This window comes from Rhipicephalus sanguineus, chromosome 3 (genome assembly GCF_013339695.2).
Source record: "Rhipicephalus sanguineus isolate Rsan-2018 chromosome 3, BIME_Rsan_1.4, whole genome shotgun sequence".
NCBI classification, from domain to species: domain Eukaryota; kingdom Metazoa; phylum Arthropoda; class Arachnida; order Ixodida; family Ixodidae; genus Rhipicephalus; species Rhipicephalus sanguineus.
In genome coordinates this window covers 122,268,939-122,286,949 of record NC_051178.1, presented here as the reverse complement: position 1 = coordinate 122,286,949, position 18,011 = coordinate 122,268,939, and the positions used below count along the sequence as shown (strand labels likewise).

The 18,011-nt window shown below is 45.1% G+C and overlaps 1 protein-coding gene across 1 annotated transcript in view; it reads left to right on the top strand.

Annotated features, from left to right (window-relative positions):
- LOC119385795 (ras GTPase-activating protein 3-like) overlaps window positions 1-18,011 on the top strand; it is a 45,985-nt gene that overhangs the window by 5,090 nt on the left and 22,884 nt on the right. The window contains 8 exon segments of the mRNA XM_037653178.2: window positions 252-331; window positions 425-447; window positions 450-580; window positions 3,784-3,851; window positions 4,956-5,268; window positions 8,870-9,018; window positions 14,058-14,172; window positions 15,494-15,568. Of these exon segments, the coding sequence (XP_037509106.1) occupies window positions 252-331; window positions 425-447; window positions 450-580; window positions 3,784-3,851; window positions 4,956-5,268; window positions 8,870-9,018; window positions 14,058-14,172; window positions 15,494-15,568 (954 nt within the window).

Genomic DNA, 18,011 nt, shown 5'->3' with positions numbered 1-18,011 from the left:
TTGACATCAATGCTCGGTCACTGTGTCGGTGACTGGGCACTGGCAGTTTTTATTGGGATTATTGTCAGCGGCGTTGGAAGGGACTAAGCATTGCTTGTGTGGCAGGATGTGAGTGTTTATTTAGAATACCTGGCTGAGGCACAAAATTATTTTGGAGCCTCACCATTACACTACCTTTCATATCCCCTTTGTGGCTTTAAGATGACAAGCCTCACAATTAATTTTTTGCCCCTTTTTTTTCGTGCTTGCAGGGGAAAGCCCATATCTCTGTTAGGTTAGAGCCGTCAACAAAGTCTTCCATATACGGACCCTGTGCAAAACTCGTAGTTAGGCAAGTATACATTTTTGTAGTTTTCCTTCATTGCGAGATTTTTGCTAGCTTTTATTAGCATTTACCGTTATCGTTTTCACGTTTGCCCACCAGAGTGACAGAATGCAGCGACTTGAACTGGTGAATGGCTCCTGCAACCCATACGCTCAAGTGACCCTGTGCCATGGCAACACCAAGCAGGAGACCCGCAAGAGCAAAGTTCGCCGGAAAACAGTCTGCCCCCGCTTTGAGGACAGCTTCGCGTTTGACGTGAGTGTGCGAAAAATTTGTTACAAGAGACTCTCGTTAAGCGTTAACAAGAATTCCGTTGACTGAGAGATGAACAGGTGTGTGAAATTCAAGTATGAAACCAATCGCGCTAGGGGCAGTTGTTCCATTCAAGCAGCAATTCCGTTTAGGAGATTTCCATTTACTGAGAGCCTACTGCATTTTCTATTTTCAGTTCAGCCCATATTTTAAGCCTGAATATAGTTGCTGGCTTTCATGACAAGCCAGGGCTGGAGGTTGTGCAAGTTGATACAGCCCAGTGCAACCATATTACTATAGAAGGAAAAAAGATGACTTTTAAGGGCTCGTTTTTTTTATTTGTTCGACACAATATTAATGAGAACTAACAGACAATAATGCCAAGGAAATTATAGGGGACGTTATTTGTAATAATTGGGATATAAATGTGAAGAAAGTAAAGTGGACAAAATGATAACTTGCTGCCGGCAGGGACCGAACGCGCGACCTTCGAATAACGCGTCTGATGCTCTACCACTGAGCTACGGCGGCGGTCATCCCCCCGTCCACTTTATGGGGTATATATGTGCATTTAAACCTAGGAGTGTTAGTCAGCGCCGAACGCAGCCATGGCGGCAAGTGCAGAACACTCTTTTTCTGCCTTTTGGCGTCACGTAGCATGTGACGGGGGGATGACCGCCGCTGTAGCTCAGTGGTAGAGCATCGGACGCGTTACTCGAAGGTCGCAGGTTCGGCCCCTGCCAGCGGCAAGTTATGTTTTCGTCTACTTTAATTTCTTCACATTTATAACCCAATTATTACAAATAATGCCCATATTCAATATAACTTAAATGCAAGTGCCAAAACAACACAATAATGTGGCAGAAGGCTTTAGTGAGTGTGGAGGAGACAGGGGAAGCTCAAAACTGCAGGGGGGCAGCTGCCTGCCTCTGTTTACTAGCTACGCATCAGGCAGGCAACACAGGTATTGGCCAATGCCGTGAACGGCACGCTGGCAAAAAATCACGGAGGCCACATGCTGCAGACGTCTGAAGCAGAGGTAGCCACCAATATGCTCAAAGAGGAAGGTAGAGGAAATGCTCAAGGCCATGACGTGCAACAATGTAAATTTTAGGCACCACATTATCCCCTTGCCTTCTCCCCTTTAAAGCAAGCGTAATTGTGCCGAGGATAGGAGAGAAAGTGCATGGCTCAAACGATAACAATACGTACTTGATGTATTATGAGAACTTAAAGGGACACTAAAGGCAAATATTAAGTCGACGTTGATTGTTGAAATAGTGGTCCAGAAACCTTGTAGTGGTACTTTTGTGCCAAGGAAGTGCTTATTTTGAAATAAAATCACGTTTTAGTGGTCCTCATCGCGTTAGCGCACTTCAAGTCACCCGCCTGAAAGCGGTCCTTCTCACGTCATTGTTGCCGTGCCCAACGTTGCCCGCCTTTACTGCGCGGCGGCATGCACTGGCGCCGTGCACCATTCGGGCATCCGGCAACATCACATGCATGCGGCATTTTGTCGAACTTTTTGTCAGAGCGACTTTCCCGAGCGTGCATAACACATGCGCCAGTGCGCATTACCGAAACTACCACTGAGACGTGACTACGTGAGGGAAGCCGGGCGCCAGGCGAAGCGCAGTTTGGCGAAAACTGAACATTTTAACCACGCCCGCCGTTCGCCATGGCAACGCTAAAGAGGTTCTTTTTTCCACGAATCAAACAGAAACGAACAAGCAGCATTTTATTACGTCTCTTGATGCACGGAAGGTTCTTTATTACAGCTAATTTGAGTACGAGTGATTAATTGTAGTCGGACTCTCTCATGTCATCGGAATCATTTCCAAAATGTCCGGCTCGTGGCGCTCATCGTGTGATACACTTAGCTTAATTTCTCGGTAAGTAGGGCACTGCTGTTGATAATATTGCCGTTTTAGACGTTGTCATAGATTGAACTTTCACTCTTACATAAATTGTTATTTGCCTTTAGTGCCCCTTTAAACTGCGCTGGGGATGAGACACCAGAGTAGAAGTAGACAGGAAAAACGCAGACTAAAAACTGATTAATTGAAATCACTTGAATGCAGACATTTAGTCTGTGTTCGTCCTGTCTACGTCTCTGGTGTCTCATCCCCAGCGCAGTTTAATTAAGTTCTCATAATAATGTCTTACCAACTAGCCCCACTACATATGCTCCTTACACTCGATAGTTTCAAAAAACTTCTCCAGCGGGATGTTTGTAACGCAACTGAATCGAATGGTATGGTCATTCCCTAATAACTTAAAAAGGTTTTACAGGGCCCCTTTAAATAATGTTTCAGTACTGTGTTTGTAATTGTTTGGTATTGTCTCTTAAGGGGAACACTACATTAGAATGTCTGAGACAAATGTTTGTTGAGAGGATATGTCGAAGGAGCTTAGAAACCATGCTGCTGTGCTTTTTTGCAGATTTCTGATCACTTTTGGTTCTGTAAGTAAAGGTATTTCAATAATTTTATGAGTGGTATCGTTGCATCATTTGTTACGTGGTTTAAGAACTGTGTAATGAAAGCATGTGGCAAAAGCCGAACAAACATGTAGTGGTGACATGTTTCATTTCGCATTTAACTGTTCATTTTTTTTGCCGTTCTTCATCAATAGCCTTCGGTGGTTGCTTCATGCATTAAGGAATTAATGTTGTGTGACATGCAGAGGTGTGATGCACGGTTGTTCACATAAAAAGTGGGAACATGGTCATGAAAAGTTAGGGCCATGGTCTTATGGAACTACTAGTACTTACCTAAAAGCCGTAAATTAGAAGTTGTTCATATCTAATAGGCACTACTATAACCTTGATTTAATATGATGAGTGTGCATATTTAGTTTCTTTTCATAAGATGTAACATAACTGGTGTTTTGTACTTCCAACAATTTATTCTAATGCTTTATGATGTCAGTGTGAAACTTCTTAGTGAGTGCTCAGCGCAAATTGGCCATGACATTTACTGTTAGTATGTGTAATGTTGCAGGACTTGTATCTGCAGGGCTTGTGTTTCTAGTGTGTTTTTTTGGTGTGTTTGTAGAAATGCATGGCACGAGGTTTAACAGCAGTTTTTGCCAACTGGTCTGTTTTGTTCTGGGTTGTCTTGTCCATTTTTTTCCCATGCTGTTAGTTGGTTATTTGTAGTCCATTATACTCTTGTGACAGTACTCTTTGACATGCTCCATTGCAGCTCAAGCCACAGAGGTCAGACAAGCAGATACGCTCCATAAAGGATGAGTTCAGCAACCTTGAACTTAGGTGAGAATCACTTCGATGCAAGTTTTGTAACGGTGTCTTTGCAAGCTGCAGACGGCTATTGTAGAACGTCTTTTTCATGGATTAAAGTGTTTGGCTGTTATTCCAGTATTGCAAACGATTTTGTTCATGTTACGTCTTGCATAGAGAGCATTTTGTTGTTTGAAAGTTTCACTTCCATGCAAGGCATGTAGTGTTCCACATCATATTGGAAATGGTTTTAGTGGAGATTTGTATTTTGCTTGGTGTGGGCCTGATACCTGCCCCACACAAGTTATAAGAGAGGCTTAGATAGGCCCCCCTTTAGATGTACTGCGAAGAAAGTCCACATATTTGGGTGGCCCTCGGATGGATGTCGTAGGTGCTTAAAACTTGGGTGTTGTAACACTAGCTGCCATAGAGTCAAGACAGCGGCACGAGGCACTACTTTTCTCAGGCTGATGTTCTGCTCGTTGAGAGCAGTGTATGCCATAGGGTTGGTGATTGGCTGGGGCAGCCCCTTTACAACAGAGCAAGAGAGCAAAGGCGCTCGCATACTGAGATTTTAAGGCCCATTAAAGATTGCATGTTTTTGCAATAAAGCGGGAACCCCTATTCTAAACCCTGCCCTCATTTGTCCGCTTTTGTGACTCAAAATCACAGACAGAAAACCTTCCTCTTTACGTGTACCTATGCAGTGTGACTGAACCAGCAGTTTGATTAGTCCTCCTAGAGCCAATTGGTGCATCATGCATGCAGCGACTTTATCCTTACGTATGTACTAAATGCTAGTGTACTTATGTTTATACATATCTACTGGGAATTTGGGGCAGCTATCCTTGAAATCATGACATTATAAATCATGAATCATTGAATTGGCTCTTAAATTAAACATTGAATCGAATTGAATTTGGTGCGCATAGCACCCAGTCCGTACTTGTAATCAGTCTTGTGATGGTTGGTGGTGGCTTGCTCAGTCTTTAATGTTACATTGTTGTAGCCTGGGAAGCCCTTAAAAACATTCAGCTTCTTTATCGCATGTGCAGCTATGGCACCTGCCTTTTGCACAGCTGTGTTTGTCGACGGTTGCAATCATTGACCTCTCGTTACTGCTGTTCATCATTCCAGGGTGTGCCTGCAGCACGACCTCAGTGGCGTGGGTGGCATGTTTGGAAGCTCGTTCCTCGGGGAGGTGCGGATCCCCGTGCGTGACCTCGGTTTGGAACGAGGCTGTTCCCACCAAGCCTGGTACCTCTTGCAGCCACGCTCGGAGGGTCAGCGCTCTCCCCCCACTGCCACGGGATCGTCGTCAGCCAATGGAGCGACAGCAGGCAGCCTCGGCTCCCTGCGGCTCAAGCTATTCTTTACATCGGACCGGGTCTTCTCTAGTCACTTCTACCGGGACCTTCGTGAGCTCTTGCTCATGTCACCCAATGTAAAGGTGAAATTTTCCCTCCAGAAAAGTAAAAAGCTGCTGACACGTATAATTTAAAAAAAAAGGGGGGGGATACAGTAAAAGCTCGTTAATTCGACTCTCGTTAATTCGGAAAATCGGTTAATTCGGACACGTCATCTGGTCCCTGTAAATATACGCATCACTCTATGAAACTGGGCGCTCGTTATTTCGGACAGATTTGACCACAAATCGGATAATTCGGCGATTTTCGGGCCGCTGGCGAGGCTCGAAAACAAAAAAAGAACAATTCGGAACAGAAGTGAAGCTCAAACGCAGCATCGCCATGGACATCAATTGTCGACTTGTCTTGACTTGAGACTAGAGTGTACTTGAGACTGGTTGAACGCCTGTTCTTCGCGTGTGTTGTTGGCGGTGCCATTTTAAAGCTTTGTTCCCGTTGGTGTGCTGCATCGTTAAACGTCGTTTTATCGAGGAACGATTCAGTACGGCTCTTTTAGCTTGATTGTTGCTGGTGCTTTTGTGCTGACTTTTCGTGTGAACGCACTCCCCGCCGATGGCAATGCCGGCGAAGCGGCCCAAGTATGAGGCGAAGGAGTTCACCACCAAAGTAGAAATTTTGCGTGCCCTGAAAAATGGGCTCTGCCAACAAGAAGTTGCTCCTGTGCCATGACGTTGGCAAACAATACGACGTGAGTCTCCTGAGCGCAGTTAGCATTCTTGCGTATGTGTGGCAGAACACGCCTGCGCACGCCATTGCCAACTGTTTCAGGCACAGTGGCTTTGTTGTACCCGACTCCAGCGATGCCGAAGTGTCGCCGGACGACGGTGCCGACGATGGGCAGGATTTCGGAAGTGTTATTATGCCTGATGCAGTGACACTAGAGGATTATATCGGCATTGATGATGGCGTTGCCACTGCCGGCTGTCTGACTGATGAGCAAATCGTCAAGGAAGTAATGCATGGCAACGAATTTGAGAACAAAGAGCCTGAAGAGGAGCAGCCACACCATGAGCCACACGGGCCCCCTCGCACTGTGAAGGAAGTCACGGAGGCCCTCGTCGTCCTTGAAAAATTTTGCTTTGGCACTGCAGACAGCATGCGAGCTGCTGAGCACCTTGAAGGGCTCAGAAAAACTGTGTCCACGCGAATTTCTGCTCGAAAACAGACGCGCATCCGCGATTACTTTGTAAAGTAAAGGTATGTTGGAAAAAACTCTTGCATTTATTGTGTTTATTTCGACCGTTCGATAATTCGGACATTCGGTTAATTCGGACATTTTTTCCGGTCCCTAGAAATCTGAATTAACGAGCTTTTACTGTATTTATCTTGTCACTTAAGGGGACATGCTACTCGAAAAATGCAAGTTTTTTCCCAAATTACACATTTTTTGTTTTTACTTGTTTTGTCAAGCTTAGCTTCTCGACTTTCATGACAAAAAAAAAATCAACGTTGTATTTAAGCTCAAAGTAGGTTAAAATCACTTTTAAAGAGCACAAGGTGGCTATTAAAAACTAAGCAGAGCTCATTGTCTAGAGTGCCCTGGAAAATGTCACCTGGCTGCTTGCCATTGCATTTCGCATGAGGAGTTCACCAAAGCCACATGCTCAAAATAACCTTGATTCGCAAGCTCTCATGATGGAAGAAATAATTTTAAAAAGCATATCTTTGCCACATGGATGAGCTTTCATTTCTACCTTTCAAATGCATTTTTCTCAAGATGCAATTTTGGGCAGCTTCTTGAGCTTGGACATCATGTTTTTCGTACTTCTGATGGCCAGATTGGAACGAAATTTTCCCCACACATTCCTTAACATGTGAGGAATGCAATTATCTCCTTCAAAACCCGATATCAGTTATTTAATTATTACAATTTTAAAGTAAGCAATTAGCATTGGATGAGCATTTTAAGACTTCTCATGTTATAATTTTTCTTGTTCATTAAAATGTCTTATACACACTTTCTAGTTAGTTATTTGCACTCTACAGTTAATGTGGAGCAATGTGAGCCAATAATGGCTCATAACCATAAACGTTTAGTGACAGAAAAAGTGTCCAAAAAGAACTATATTTTATGCATTGTCATGCTACAAAATGAAAACTATGCAACTTACTATAAAATTGATTACATATTTAAAATCAGTATAAAAAGCTATGTAAACAGCTAAAATTTCATTGCCCTAAGCTACAGATTAAAGAAACTTTTTTTCGAGTAGCATCTCCCCTATAGGGAACCCTAAGAAGGGAAATTTTTAAGGGCTCGTTTTTCTTTGTTAGATGCAATATTAATGAGAACTAACAGACAATAATGTCAAGGAAAGTATAGGGGATGTTATTTGTAGTAATTAGATATAAATGTGAAGAAAGTAAAGTGCACGAAGAGATAACTTGTTGCCGGCAGGGATCGAACCTGCAACTTTCACATGAAGCGTCCGATGCTATGCCAATTGAGCTACGGCAGCGGTCATCCGTCCATTTCATTGAGTATATCTGTGCGCTTAAACCTGGGAAACTTTTAACACATTTTTAAACATAAGTCAGAAAACATTGTCGATCTGTAGTCAAAGCTGCTGTGAACATGTGAGCCAAATATTGCACTGCATGGCAGAAGGGAATGCAGTTTTGTGCCGAGAACAGCCAAAACGTCCTTGCTCTGCTTTGCAATGTTCCAACTGCGCAGCAAGTGGGTGGCACTGGTATTTGCATGTTTTGTGAACGGAGGACACGTCATGTAGGTGCCATTGCAGCCCACGAGCTGCTGTCATGTATCAACACTGCACATGTCTGAAGCAATACGGTCAAAGAAAAAGGCCAGGTAGTGGCAAACGGGGTGGCCACTACCTGAAGAAAAGCAACTGCCTTGAGAATACGTTTTCCATTGTATGAAGGCGAATTGTAGTTCTCTTTTTTTCTGGTTGTCAGCATAGGGATACCATAGTTTTCTTTTCGGAAATCTGGTAACATTACATTCAGGTGCAATTTTATTTTAAATGCTAAGAAATTTTGTGCTTCTTAGATTTGGGGGCGAGATTGAGTTAGGTAAAGATGGCATGGGATTATTGGTCACTTGCTGAGATATTCCTTTACTAATTGCTTGCTAGGTCTCCCGACTTTGTATGCAGTAGACTCTCAAACAGAAATCTCTTAACTTGGAGTTTCTGCTTAATATGGAGCAACTGTCTTCGGTATTATTGGTTTCGTATTTGAATTCTGCCCCCTGTCCATCTCTCAGCAAACGGAATCCTGTGAACATATTTGCCTGGTCCCTTTCATTTAACGAGAGTCTACAGTAATCTTGTTTACCTTGACCGAATTTCCTTTCTGAAGAAATCATTTTTTTGACCCAAACTAGCCAAGGGCTATGGGTCCATTCAGAGCCTACAAACTTTGTGCAAAAGAAAAAAACTAAAATAAAATCAATTCCATTTGATCACCAAAATACGGAAACCAACCATGATTATGTTATTCTTGTTGAGGTAGTTTCTTGCTCAATTTGCGCGTAACAGATTTTCTCACATGATTTTGTGCATGATCCTTATTGCACGAGTTAATTAACAAGCTGTGCTGCAACAGCTCTTCAAGTATTCATTTGAGGCTGATTGCCTGCCATGTGTCTGCTGGTTGCAGCCAGTGACGTCTAGTGCAGCTTACGTGTTGGGCGAGATGGTGCAACACAAAGACGACGCGGCTCAGCCTCTGGTGAAGATATTCAAGAGCCACAGTTCCGTACTGCCTCTGCTGCGAGCGCTGGCCAGCTGGGAGGTGGCTGGTGCAACGTAAGTGTGGACTGTCGTGTCATTTGCTGCCCTTTGTTGCTTGCAGTAACCTCCGAACAGACTTCTCTACACCAAATTTCACAGGCTTTATTATAATTTGTTGATTTGTTCGGAGACAAGGTGCACCTTGAAAGAGAGAGCATGCAGTGTTAGCATAGTGGAAGTTGAAATGCCGAGAGGCTATGTGCAAAAGGCACCGGCAACACAGATAATGGAAAACACTTTCTAGAACATTGACAATTCTCCTGTGTGTGTGTGCCATGTCTTACTGCACATGCTGCCAATGGTAACGAGATGAAAGATGCATAGGGAAGCAGATAATGTCTGCGGAAGGAACGCTGCTACAGTCAAACCCCGCTACAACGAAATTGACGGTGCTCGGAAAAATGTTCGTTGAAGCGAGCATTTCGTTGTAGTGAAATCGAAGAAAATATGGCTGACCTGAGCTAGTAGAACAGAGAAACCTTTATTTCCAAAATTCAAAAAGTGTCTGCTGCTTCCTTTGCGTCCCCAGCAGCGTCACGACGCGATTCTCGTATATGCATAGCGAGGCCACGTTGAAAAGCACGCAGAAACAACGTTCGCAGCTTCCGCGAACGAACCAAACAGAGGCACGGGCGCGCAACACTAACTGCACAGTTGCACTAATACGCTAACACAAGCTATTCGTAGACAACGGCGAGATGCAGGCGTGCTATCGCGGAGCGATGACTTACGCCTTATTCTATGCTATTCTTATCCACTACTCGCGGCTGGCTGATCCCGTTGATAACGTGGACGAATTGTTGCTCCGACCACCGGTCGCACTGACCAAGCGCGAAAAGCACGAAAAACATTGGCATTGGAAAAGGCATCGTTCCGCGACTGCACCCCAGGGCTGCTCGCATTGATAACGCGTACGTACCGTCGCTTTGACCACTAGCGAAGCGCGAAAAGCATGAAAAGCATTGGAAAAGCATCGGAAAAGGAATCGTTCCGCGATTGTACCTCTCAGTGTGGACAACTGAGCTTTGGCTTCGGATTGTCTGCGACTAAGAAGCAACTGAAACCAGTTGCGAAAGCAGGGCAGTCCGATCGCCGTCGCCATCAAGGAATGGCGGCCCCCATACTCAATCAACAGCGGCGGTTTCTGGAGGTGCCAACACGCGATTTAGACTTTGAATTCGTATTTTTATGTTCTAAAATGCATCAAAATGTCCGAGATTGTGTTTATTGCACAGTAAAGTAAATTTTTGAGCCCAGAATGGCATGGTAAATTTCGTTGAAGCAGAACGGCAGCAGAAAAAATGTTCGTTGTGGCGAGCATATTTATGCATTGACTCCTATGGACTCTTGACGGGGAACCGAGAATTTTTCGTTGTACCGGAAATTTCGTTGAAGCGGAGTTCGTTGTAGCGGAGTTCGACTGTATTGCGCGCTACCTTTGCCTGATTTTTCTAGGCGACATCACCGCACATGTTGCTCACTTTGTTGTTGTTAAAGGGACACTAAAGGCAAATAACAATTTATGTCAGAGTGAAAGCCCAATGTATGACAACTTCTAAAACGGCAATATTATCAACAGCAGTGCCCTACTTACCGAGAAATTAAGCTAAATGTATCACATGATGAGCGCCACGAGTGGGACATTTTCGAAGTGATCCCGATGACGTAGGGAAGTCGGCCTACAATAAATCACTAGTAATCAAACTAGCAGCAGTAAAAAAAGAACATTCCGAGCATCAAAAGACGTAATAAAATGCTGTTTGTTCGTTTCCGCTTGATTCATGGAAAACAAAACCTCCGTGGCGTTGCCATGGGAAACGGCGCGCGTGGTTCAAAGGTTCCGTTTTCGCCGAACTGTGCCTCGCCCGTCTCAGTGGTAGTTTCGGGATCGCGTACTGCCGTGCGTGTTTTGCGCGCTCGTGAAAGTCGCTCTGACAGAAAGTTCGACAAAATGCCGCATGCGTGTGATATTGCCGGATGCCCGAATGGTGCACAACGCCAGTGCTGCAGCAAGGAAACCGGTGTGTCTTTTCACTGGGTGCCGCGGAATGAACCCTTACGTTCGAAGTGGCTGAGTGTCATGCCATTGCGCCAGTGTGCTAAACAGTCAAAACCTCTGTGTGTGTGCTCGCTGCACTTTCGTACTGAGGATTACGAGACCAACCGCAACTTGGTGACGGCTTTGAATGTGTCCATCCGAGCAAGTCTTTGCCGCAGCGCCGTTGTTGCTACTGTGGGTCCCGCTACTTCCGCTCGGCTGCTATTAGTGTCGGCGGCCGCGCAGTAAAAGCGGGCAACGTTGGGCACGGCAGCAGTGACGTATGAGAGTCGTATTTTCAGGCGGGAGATTTGAAGCGCGCTAACGCGATGCGGGCCACTAAAAACGTGATTTTATTTCAAAATAAGCACTTCCTTGGCACAAAAGCAGCGCTACGAGGTTTCTGGACCGCTATTTCAACAATCAACGTCGACTTAATATTTGCCTTTAGTGTCCCTTTAAGGGGGGATGCGGCTTTCATATCGCGAAAAATGGCAAAAGAGTCGATTTTTTGAAAATCACATTTTCAGTTCCTGTAGCCCTTTTTATATCCGATTCCAAAATATCTTCACCGAAAACCGCGTAGAAGTGCTATAAAAAATTGTTGTGCCTGCCGAGGTGGCGAAAATTATTGGGGAAATCGCAAAAAAACACTGATTTTCAAAAAATCATAGCTCCGCAACGACGCCACCAGGCGCCGATATCTTGGGCTCATCGGAAAGCGCATTTCTCCGTCTTCAAATTCCCCGCTGCAGCTGGCTCCTCCCTTCAAAAACAAGCGCACAAAAAGCAAATGTTCGAAGGTGGTTTCGAGCCCTCCGATTGGCCGCGTCCGCCATGTTGCCCCGGCGCACCTCGCCATTGGTCCAATGCTCGCTCCGGGAGATCGTCATCTGCAGCTCGTGCCTCGTGCGTCTCGAGGTCACGGCTGTCGAAAGTCGCGCTACTTCGTGGCGTATTCGCACTCGCTGTGTTCACGGCTCGACGATCATTTTGAATAGAACTATGTTTTAGTTTGGAGCTGCTAGCTGAAGCTCGGTGGGATTACGATGGCACGCCGCGCTCGTAGCGAACATCGCAAACGCGTGTCTCGGACAGACTCTAGTGCTGACTTGTCGGATCCGCGGTTGGAGGTTCTGCTTATGAGCACTTCGGACGTCGTGACAAAGATGATCGCAGGACGACTCTTTGTACTCGCGACCACGCATTACGTACTTTGAAACATCTGGCACCGCGGCCGGCGCGTCTACTGCTCGGAGTCGTCACTAGGCCTAACTCCGCTCAAGGCACCGGCACGCGAGACGAACCTCGAACTTTGCGGGCAAGAACAACGCGTTGGCGGACTCGCGGCAGTGTGCATCTTCACAAGCAGCAAAGAAGCGCATCGCCCGCCGACTCCTCGGTACAGCGGATGGTCATTTTACGCATCGGCAGCGGACCCCACGGCCAAGCTCGTCGCGCAGCGGGCGCGCGTCGGCGTCCCGAAATGCGAGGCCAAACACGTTGCGCGCCTATTTTTCGTCGCCGCACCTGGGCATATTGCGCATCGTCACTGAATGCCGCCACCCAGCACATTGCGTGCCGACTTCCCGGACTCCGCGGCTGAGCACTTAGAGGTGAAATAAAGCACTGGTGATGCAATTTAGGCGCGCTTGGGGCTGTGCTTGGTATCGCCGAAAGCTCTCATGAATCATCTGAAAAAATAAAAGCCTCGCAGATAACCGTGTCCGCGACCGGGTGAATGATGAAGCGCATCGCAGGCGAGGTTTACAAATTAGCTTGAGTGAAACAGGGAGATGAATTCCTATCTGCCCAATTCGCGTCTTGAATAAACTGTTAAGGAATTCCTATTCCACCAATGTCTTGGCCATCACTGCCTGTTATTTATGAGGAAGGGATAGGTTGTAATGATGAGAGCCACTCTTAGTATCCTATAAAAATGATTCAATGATAAATTGCAATCAAGACTGTTAATTATGTTAGTGATAGCATGAATACAAGAAAGCTGGCAAATCATCATAGTACATGGCCTAATTGCATTACAATATCTTGTTTTTTGTCATGTTTATTACACCACTTCCTAACTTCGTTTAAAATCCATGCTACATGTTCTTTGTATATCAGAAAAAGATTTTAAGAAAAAAGAAAGAAAACAAAGGCACAACAGATGAAAGGCGAGATGTGCAGGACGTCTAATGTTATAAAACACACCAAAGATCACAATCTTCTTGTGTTTTAGAGAAGCAAGGCACCTCAAACTAAAGACAGGGCACTCAAGAAACTGCACATTATGAAGGACTCAAAAGATTACGACCCCAGTGCCTTTTGATGAAGTAATATCGTTGGTACAACTTTAAAAGCAGTTTTCTCAAAATGACTTTTCTTGCTTCCTGCTTCGCTTGTTCCGCTGATTTCTCAGTGACCGCTGGGTCCATTTCAGTTCCGTTTTTTGTTATATATTCCTTGAAGCACAGTTCCGGGCATGACATTCTTGCTTTTTCGGTATGGCCTTTTGATAATTAGCTATTTGACGAGTTGCACAAAGCCTCGATGCCTGTTGCACAGTCACCTCATGAAAAATGAACACTAAAAAAATCTATGAATGTTATGCCCGCCATCAGACATCTTAGAATGCATAGCGCTTTGAACGGGTTTCCTATCACATTTTTTAAGTGAGTCAGACTTGGAACAAGAGCAGAAGGTGAAATATATTGTACATCAAAAAGTTGTAAAGATATATTCATGAAATTTCTACAGTAGCATTAAAAAACCATTTCAAATAAGCGTGCCAATTTTCATCAAAATCCATGAAGAAATAAGAAAGTTGGTACGGAAAGCCATGTCCCCCCTTAAATAATATTCGGCTTTGTCACAGCACTCAAGGTTTCTTCCATGTCCCTGTTTGAAAACTAGCACACAGTGGAGCACATAGTCGTTTGTGGAAGCTTGCTTGATGTTTCTGCTTCACTTTATCCTATATATATATATATTTTTTGAAATTTTTGACTTATTTCAGAGACCCGCACACTATTTTCCGAGGCAACACACTGGTGTCCAAATGTGTTGATGAGTACATGAAGCTGACGGGCATGCTGTACCTGCAAGATACTCTCAAGACAGTGGTGGCAAAGGTGAGGAAGAAAGTGGACCTCCTCTGTGCCTCCCTTGGCTTTCTTTGTAAAACTGTTGCAAGCTAGTTGAGACGGAAACTGAACTGCGTACAATATGCTGTCAAGAAAAATGTGCTTGGGGACTGCACGCACAGAAAATGTTCAGACCACGCAGAGAGGAATGTTCACGGAGTAGAGAGAAACATTTTCATCCGAATTCTGGTTCATTGCGACATCAAATTTGGCTTGCGCATACTCGCTGCAATGCTTGGCAGGGATGACATGATAAGGGCACACACATACTTTGTGACTTTTTGTCAATCTATGGCATTGTTTAAATTGGTAAAATTGTTGGAACTCTCTTCTGAACTGGAAAAAAAAAAATAATGGTGCAATGCCGAAACAGTCACGCACGCAGAAAACAAGAAGTAATAAACTGCTTCTTCTTTTTTCTCTCTTCAGGTACCGTATTTACTCGAATCTAACGCGCACCTTTTTTCCGGAAAAATGAGTCCAAAAATCGCATGCGCGTTAGAATCGAGTACCGAAAAAAAAAAAAAAAAAGAAACTCGGTTATCGTATTGCCATCGACATTTCAATATGGCCGCCTCCTACGCACCTTGGCCATTTCTGCCAGTTCGTACGTGTGCCGAGGAGATTGTCATCCCGTTCTGCGTTCGCATCAACGGCATGGAAGTGCCGACTCCAAATACTCGACGAGTGTACCACGATGCCGCATTTAAAAGAATAGTTATTACATGTGCAGAGAGACGGACGGAAATCGGGCCGCATCGCGGTCGTTCGGATATAGTTCGGAGTTCCCGAAACGTGCGTGCGAGACTGGCGCAAACAGAAGCAGAAGATTTTTTACAGCAAAGCTTCACGAAAAGGTTTCAGTGGACCAAAGCAGGGCCGGTTTCCCGAAATCGAAGAGTGTTGACAGCGACAAGGAGTTGTCCGACAGCGACGTGGACTGATCCATTACGCGACTCGTATCGCCGCCGTAGTGGTGACAGTTTTAGCGGCAAGGCCCGCTTTTTGACTTTGTGTTTTACTTTTTTGAAACTTCAGTTCTTTAAAACCCAAATACTTGTTCTTCTGAATGTGCGAAGTTTGACTCCTGCGGACTTTTTTTGTTCTTTTCTCTCACGAAAAATGGGTGCGCGTTACAATCGATGTATTACTTTTTTTTTTTTTTTGGTCGCGAAAAACGGGTGCGCGTTACAATCGAGGGCGCGGTAGAATCGAGTAAATACGGTACATTTCACTTGGTTCACTTTTTACCTCCCAACTGTTTTCCAAAACATAAATTGCTCACAGGTTGTTTCTTGCTTTTTACCAGATTCTAACTGAGCGGCTTCCCTGCGAAATCGACCCCACAAGGCTGAAGGATGGAGAGTCCCTGAAAGTAAATGAGGTAACTTCACTTTGGGCATGATTGCGTTGAACTTAATGGGGGACGCGGGGATGAAATCGCGAAAAATGGCAAAAAAAATTGATTTTCTGGAAATCACATTTTCAGTTTCTGTAGCCCTTTTTCTATCTAATTCCAAAATATCTTCGCTGAAAACCACGTAGAAGTGCTATTAAAAATTGTTGCACCCGCTGAGGTGGCGAAAATTATCGCGGAAATCGCAAAAAAAGAAAGTGTTTTTCAAAAAATTATAGCTCCGTAACGGCGCGACCGAGCCCCGCTATCTAGGGCTCGTCTGAAAGAGGATTTCTCCATCTTCAAATTCCCCGCCTCAGCTGGCTCCTCCATTTAAAAACAAGCGCACAAAAAGCAAACGTTTAAAGGTCGTTTCAAGGCCCCCGATTGGCCGCGTCCGCCATGATGCTCCAGCGCGCCTCGCCATTGGTCCGATGGTCACTCCCAGTGTGCGTTGTCTGCGGCTTCCGCGTTGTGGAGTCACGACTCTCGAAAATCACGCTAATTACTGAAGCGTTCCTACTCGTTTTGTGTTCGCTGGTCGACGATAATTACGTGTTAGCAGCTGCACCTGGAAGCTCATTCATCAGACCGTGCATCAGACTGCGATAGCCCGATGCGCTCTTCGCGAACATCGCAGAAGCACGTCTCGTACCTGTATTGCGTTCACTCGTGGGACCCGCGATTAGAAGTTCTGCCCGTCGGCATCTCGGACCTCGTGACAAAGACCACCGCGGGACGACTTTTTGTGCTCGTGATCGAACATGACTAACTTTGAACCATCGGGCACCGCGGCAGCGCACACCGCGACCGTGCTTACTGCTCGGAGTCGTGGCTAGGCCTAACTACGTTCACGGCGCCGACGAATTCGAACTTTGAGGGGAAGAACATCGTGCTAGCAGACATGCGAAAGCGAACAATCCACAATGCGCTTTGTTGCAAGCAACTAATTATATCGCCCGCTGGCAGCTCGGAATCGCCGATCGGCATTTGACGCATCGGCAGCTGCGCCGCGGACCCTACGGCCACGGCCGCTCGAGCTCCCCAAGTTCGTCGCACAGCGATCGCTCGAAGCACCGCGACCATATCGCGCGTCGGCGCCCCAAAATGCGAGGCCAAGCATATTGCAAGCCGATGTTTCATCGCTGTGGCTTGCCATATTGCGCATCGCCAGGAAATGCCGCCACCCAGCATATCGGGCACAGACTTACCGAACCCCACGGCCGAGCACTTCGCGGGGAAATAAGCACTCAGTGGTGATGTAATTTAGGCGTGCTTCAAGCTGTGCATGGTATCGCAGCAAGCTTTTGTAAATGTACTGAAATAATGAAAGCCTCGCCGACTACCATTACCACAACCGGGTGAATGATTAAGCGTATCAAGGCGGGGGTGACAAATGAACTTGTGTAAAGGAGTGGACGAATTTTTATCTGCCAAACTCGCTTCATTAAGTACTACTCAGAAATTCCTGTGCCACCAATGTCTTGGCCATAACTGCCACAGCACGCCTAAATTTGCATGCCACAGACTTGTAATGTGCAAGTCTGGGCATTAAACCTGAAGGCTTACCCTTCAAAGAGCTGACAAAAATAACCAATAAAGAAAAAGGAAAGCACGTAGTGCAAAAAAATGAGAGATCAAGGACATAAGAAAACCCCTGCAAGCAAAGACACTAAATATTACAGCCCCAGGTCATTTTGATTTACATGTAGTGGCTGTGCAACTTTAGGGCCCATTTTCTCAGAAGGGTGTGTTTTGACCCGACTGTCCCGCTTGCAGAAAGCGCAGCACGACTATGGCTTGAGGGATTTTCATGAGGTCTGTTGCATTGTATTCCCTAGTCAATTCTCTATCCTATGACATTCCTATAGTTTTGAATTACTCTCTCGTTTTTTTACTCTTTAGCTAATTTGACATGACAAATAACGAATGCATTATGCAAACATGGATGTAATGTTCCGTGTAAAAAAAAATCTGGGTAATAAAAATATTTGGAGAATGTCATAGCATGAACCATTCCTATGGCTAAAATATAAGGGCAACTTTGGGCTTTTGCCATGTTTTGTTGTCACGCCAGGCTTTCTGCAAGTTTGGTACAACAATTATGCAAGTAAAAATTTATAACGTCAAAACTGCTGGAGATATCTTAATGAAACTTTGTAAATAGTCATTAAGTGCACTTCCCAATAAGCATGCCAAATTTCATTGTTCTACTACAAAAAATAAAGAATTTCAGCTTCGATCCCCACCACCCCCCTCAAAATCCCAGCTTGACATTGACTCACTCGCGAATGTTCAACATACCATAACTATTGTTGAAGTTGGTTTGGAACATTCATTTTTGTCGTACTGCACAGAGTTCCAACTCCAGATTATTGTGATATGCTGATTTACTTTGTAACTCTCTCAGTTTAGGGAAAAAAACTTGCTC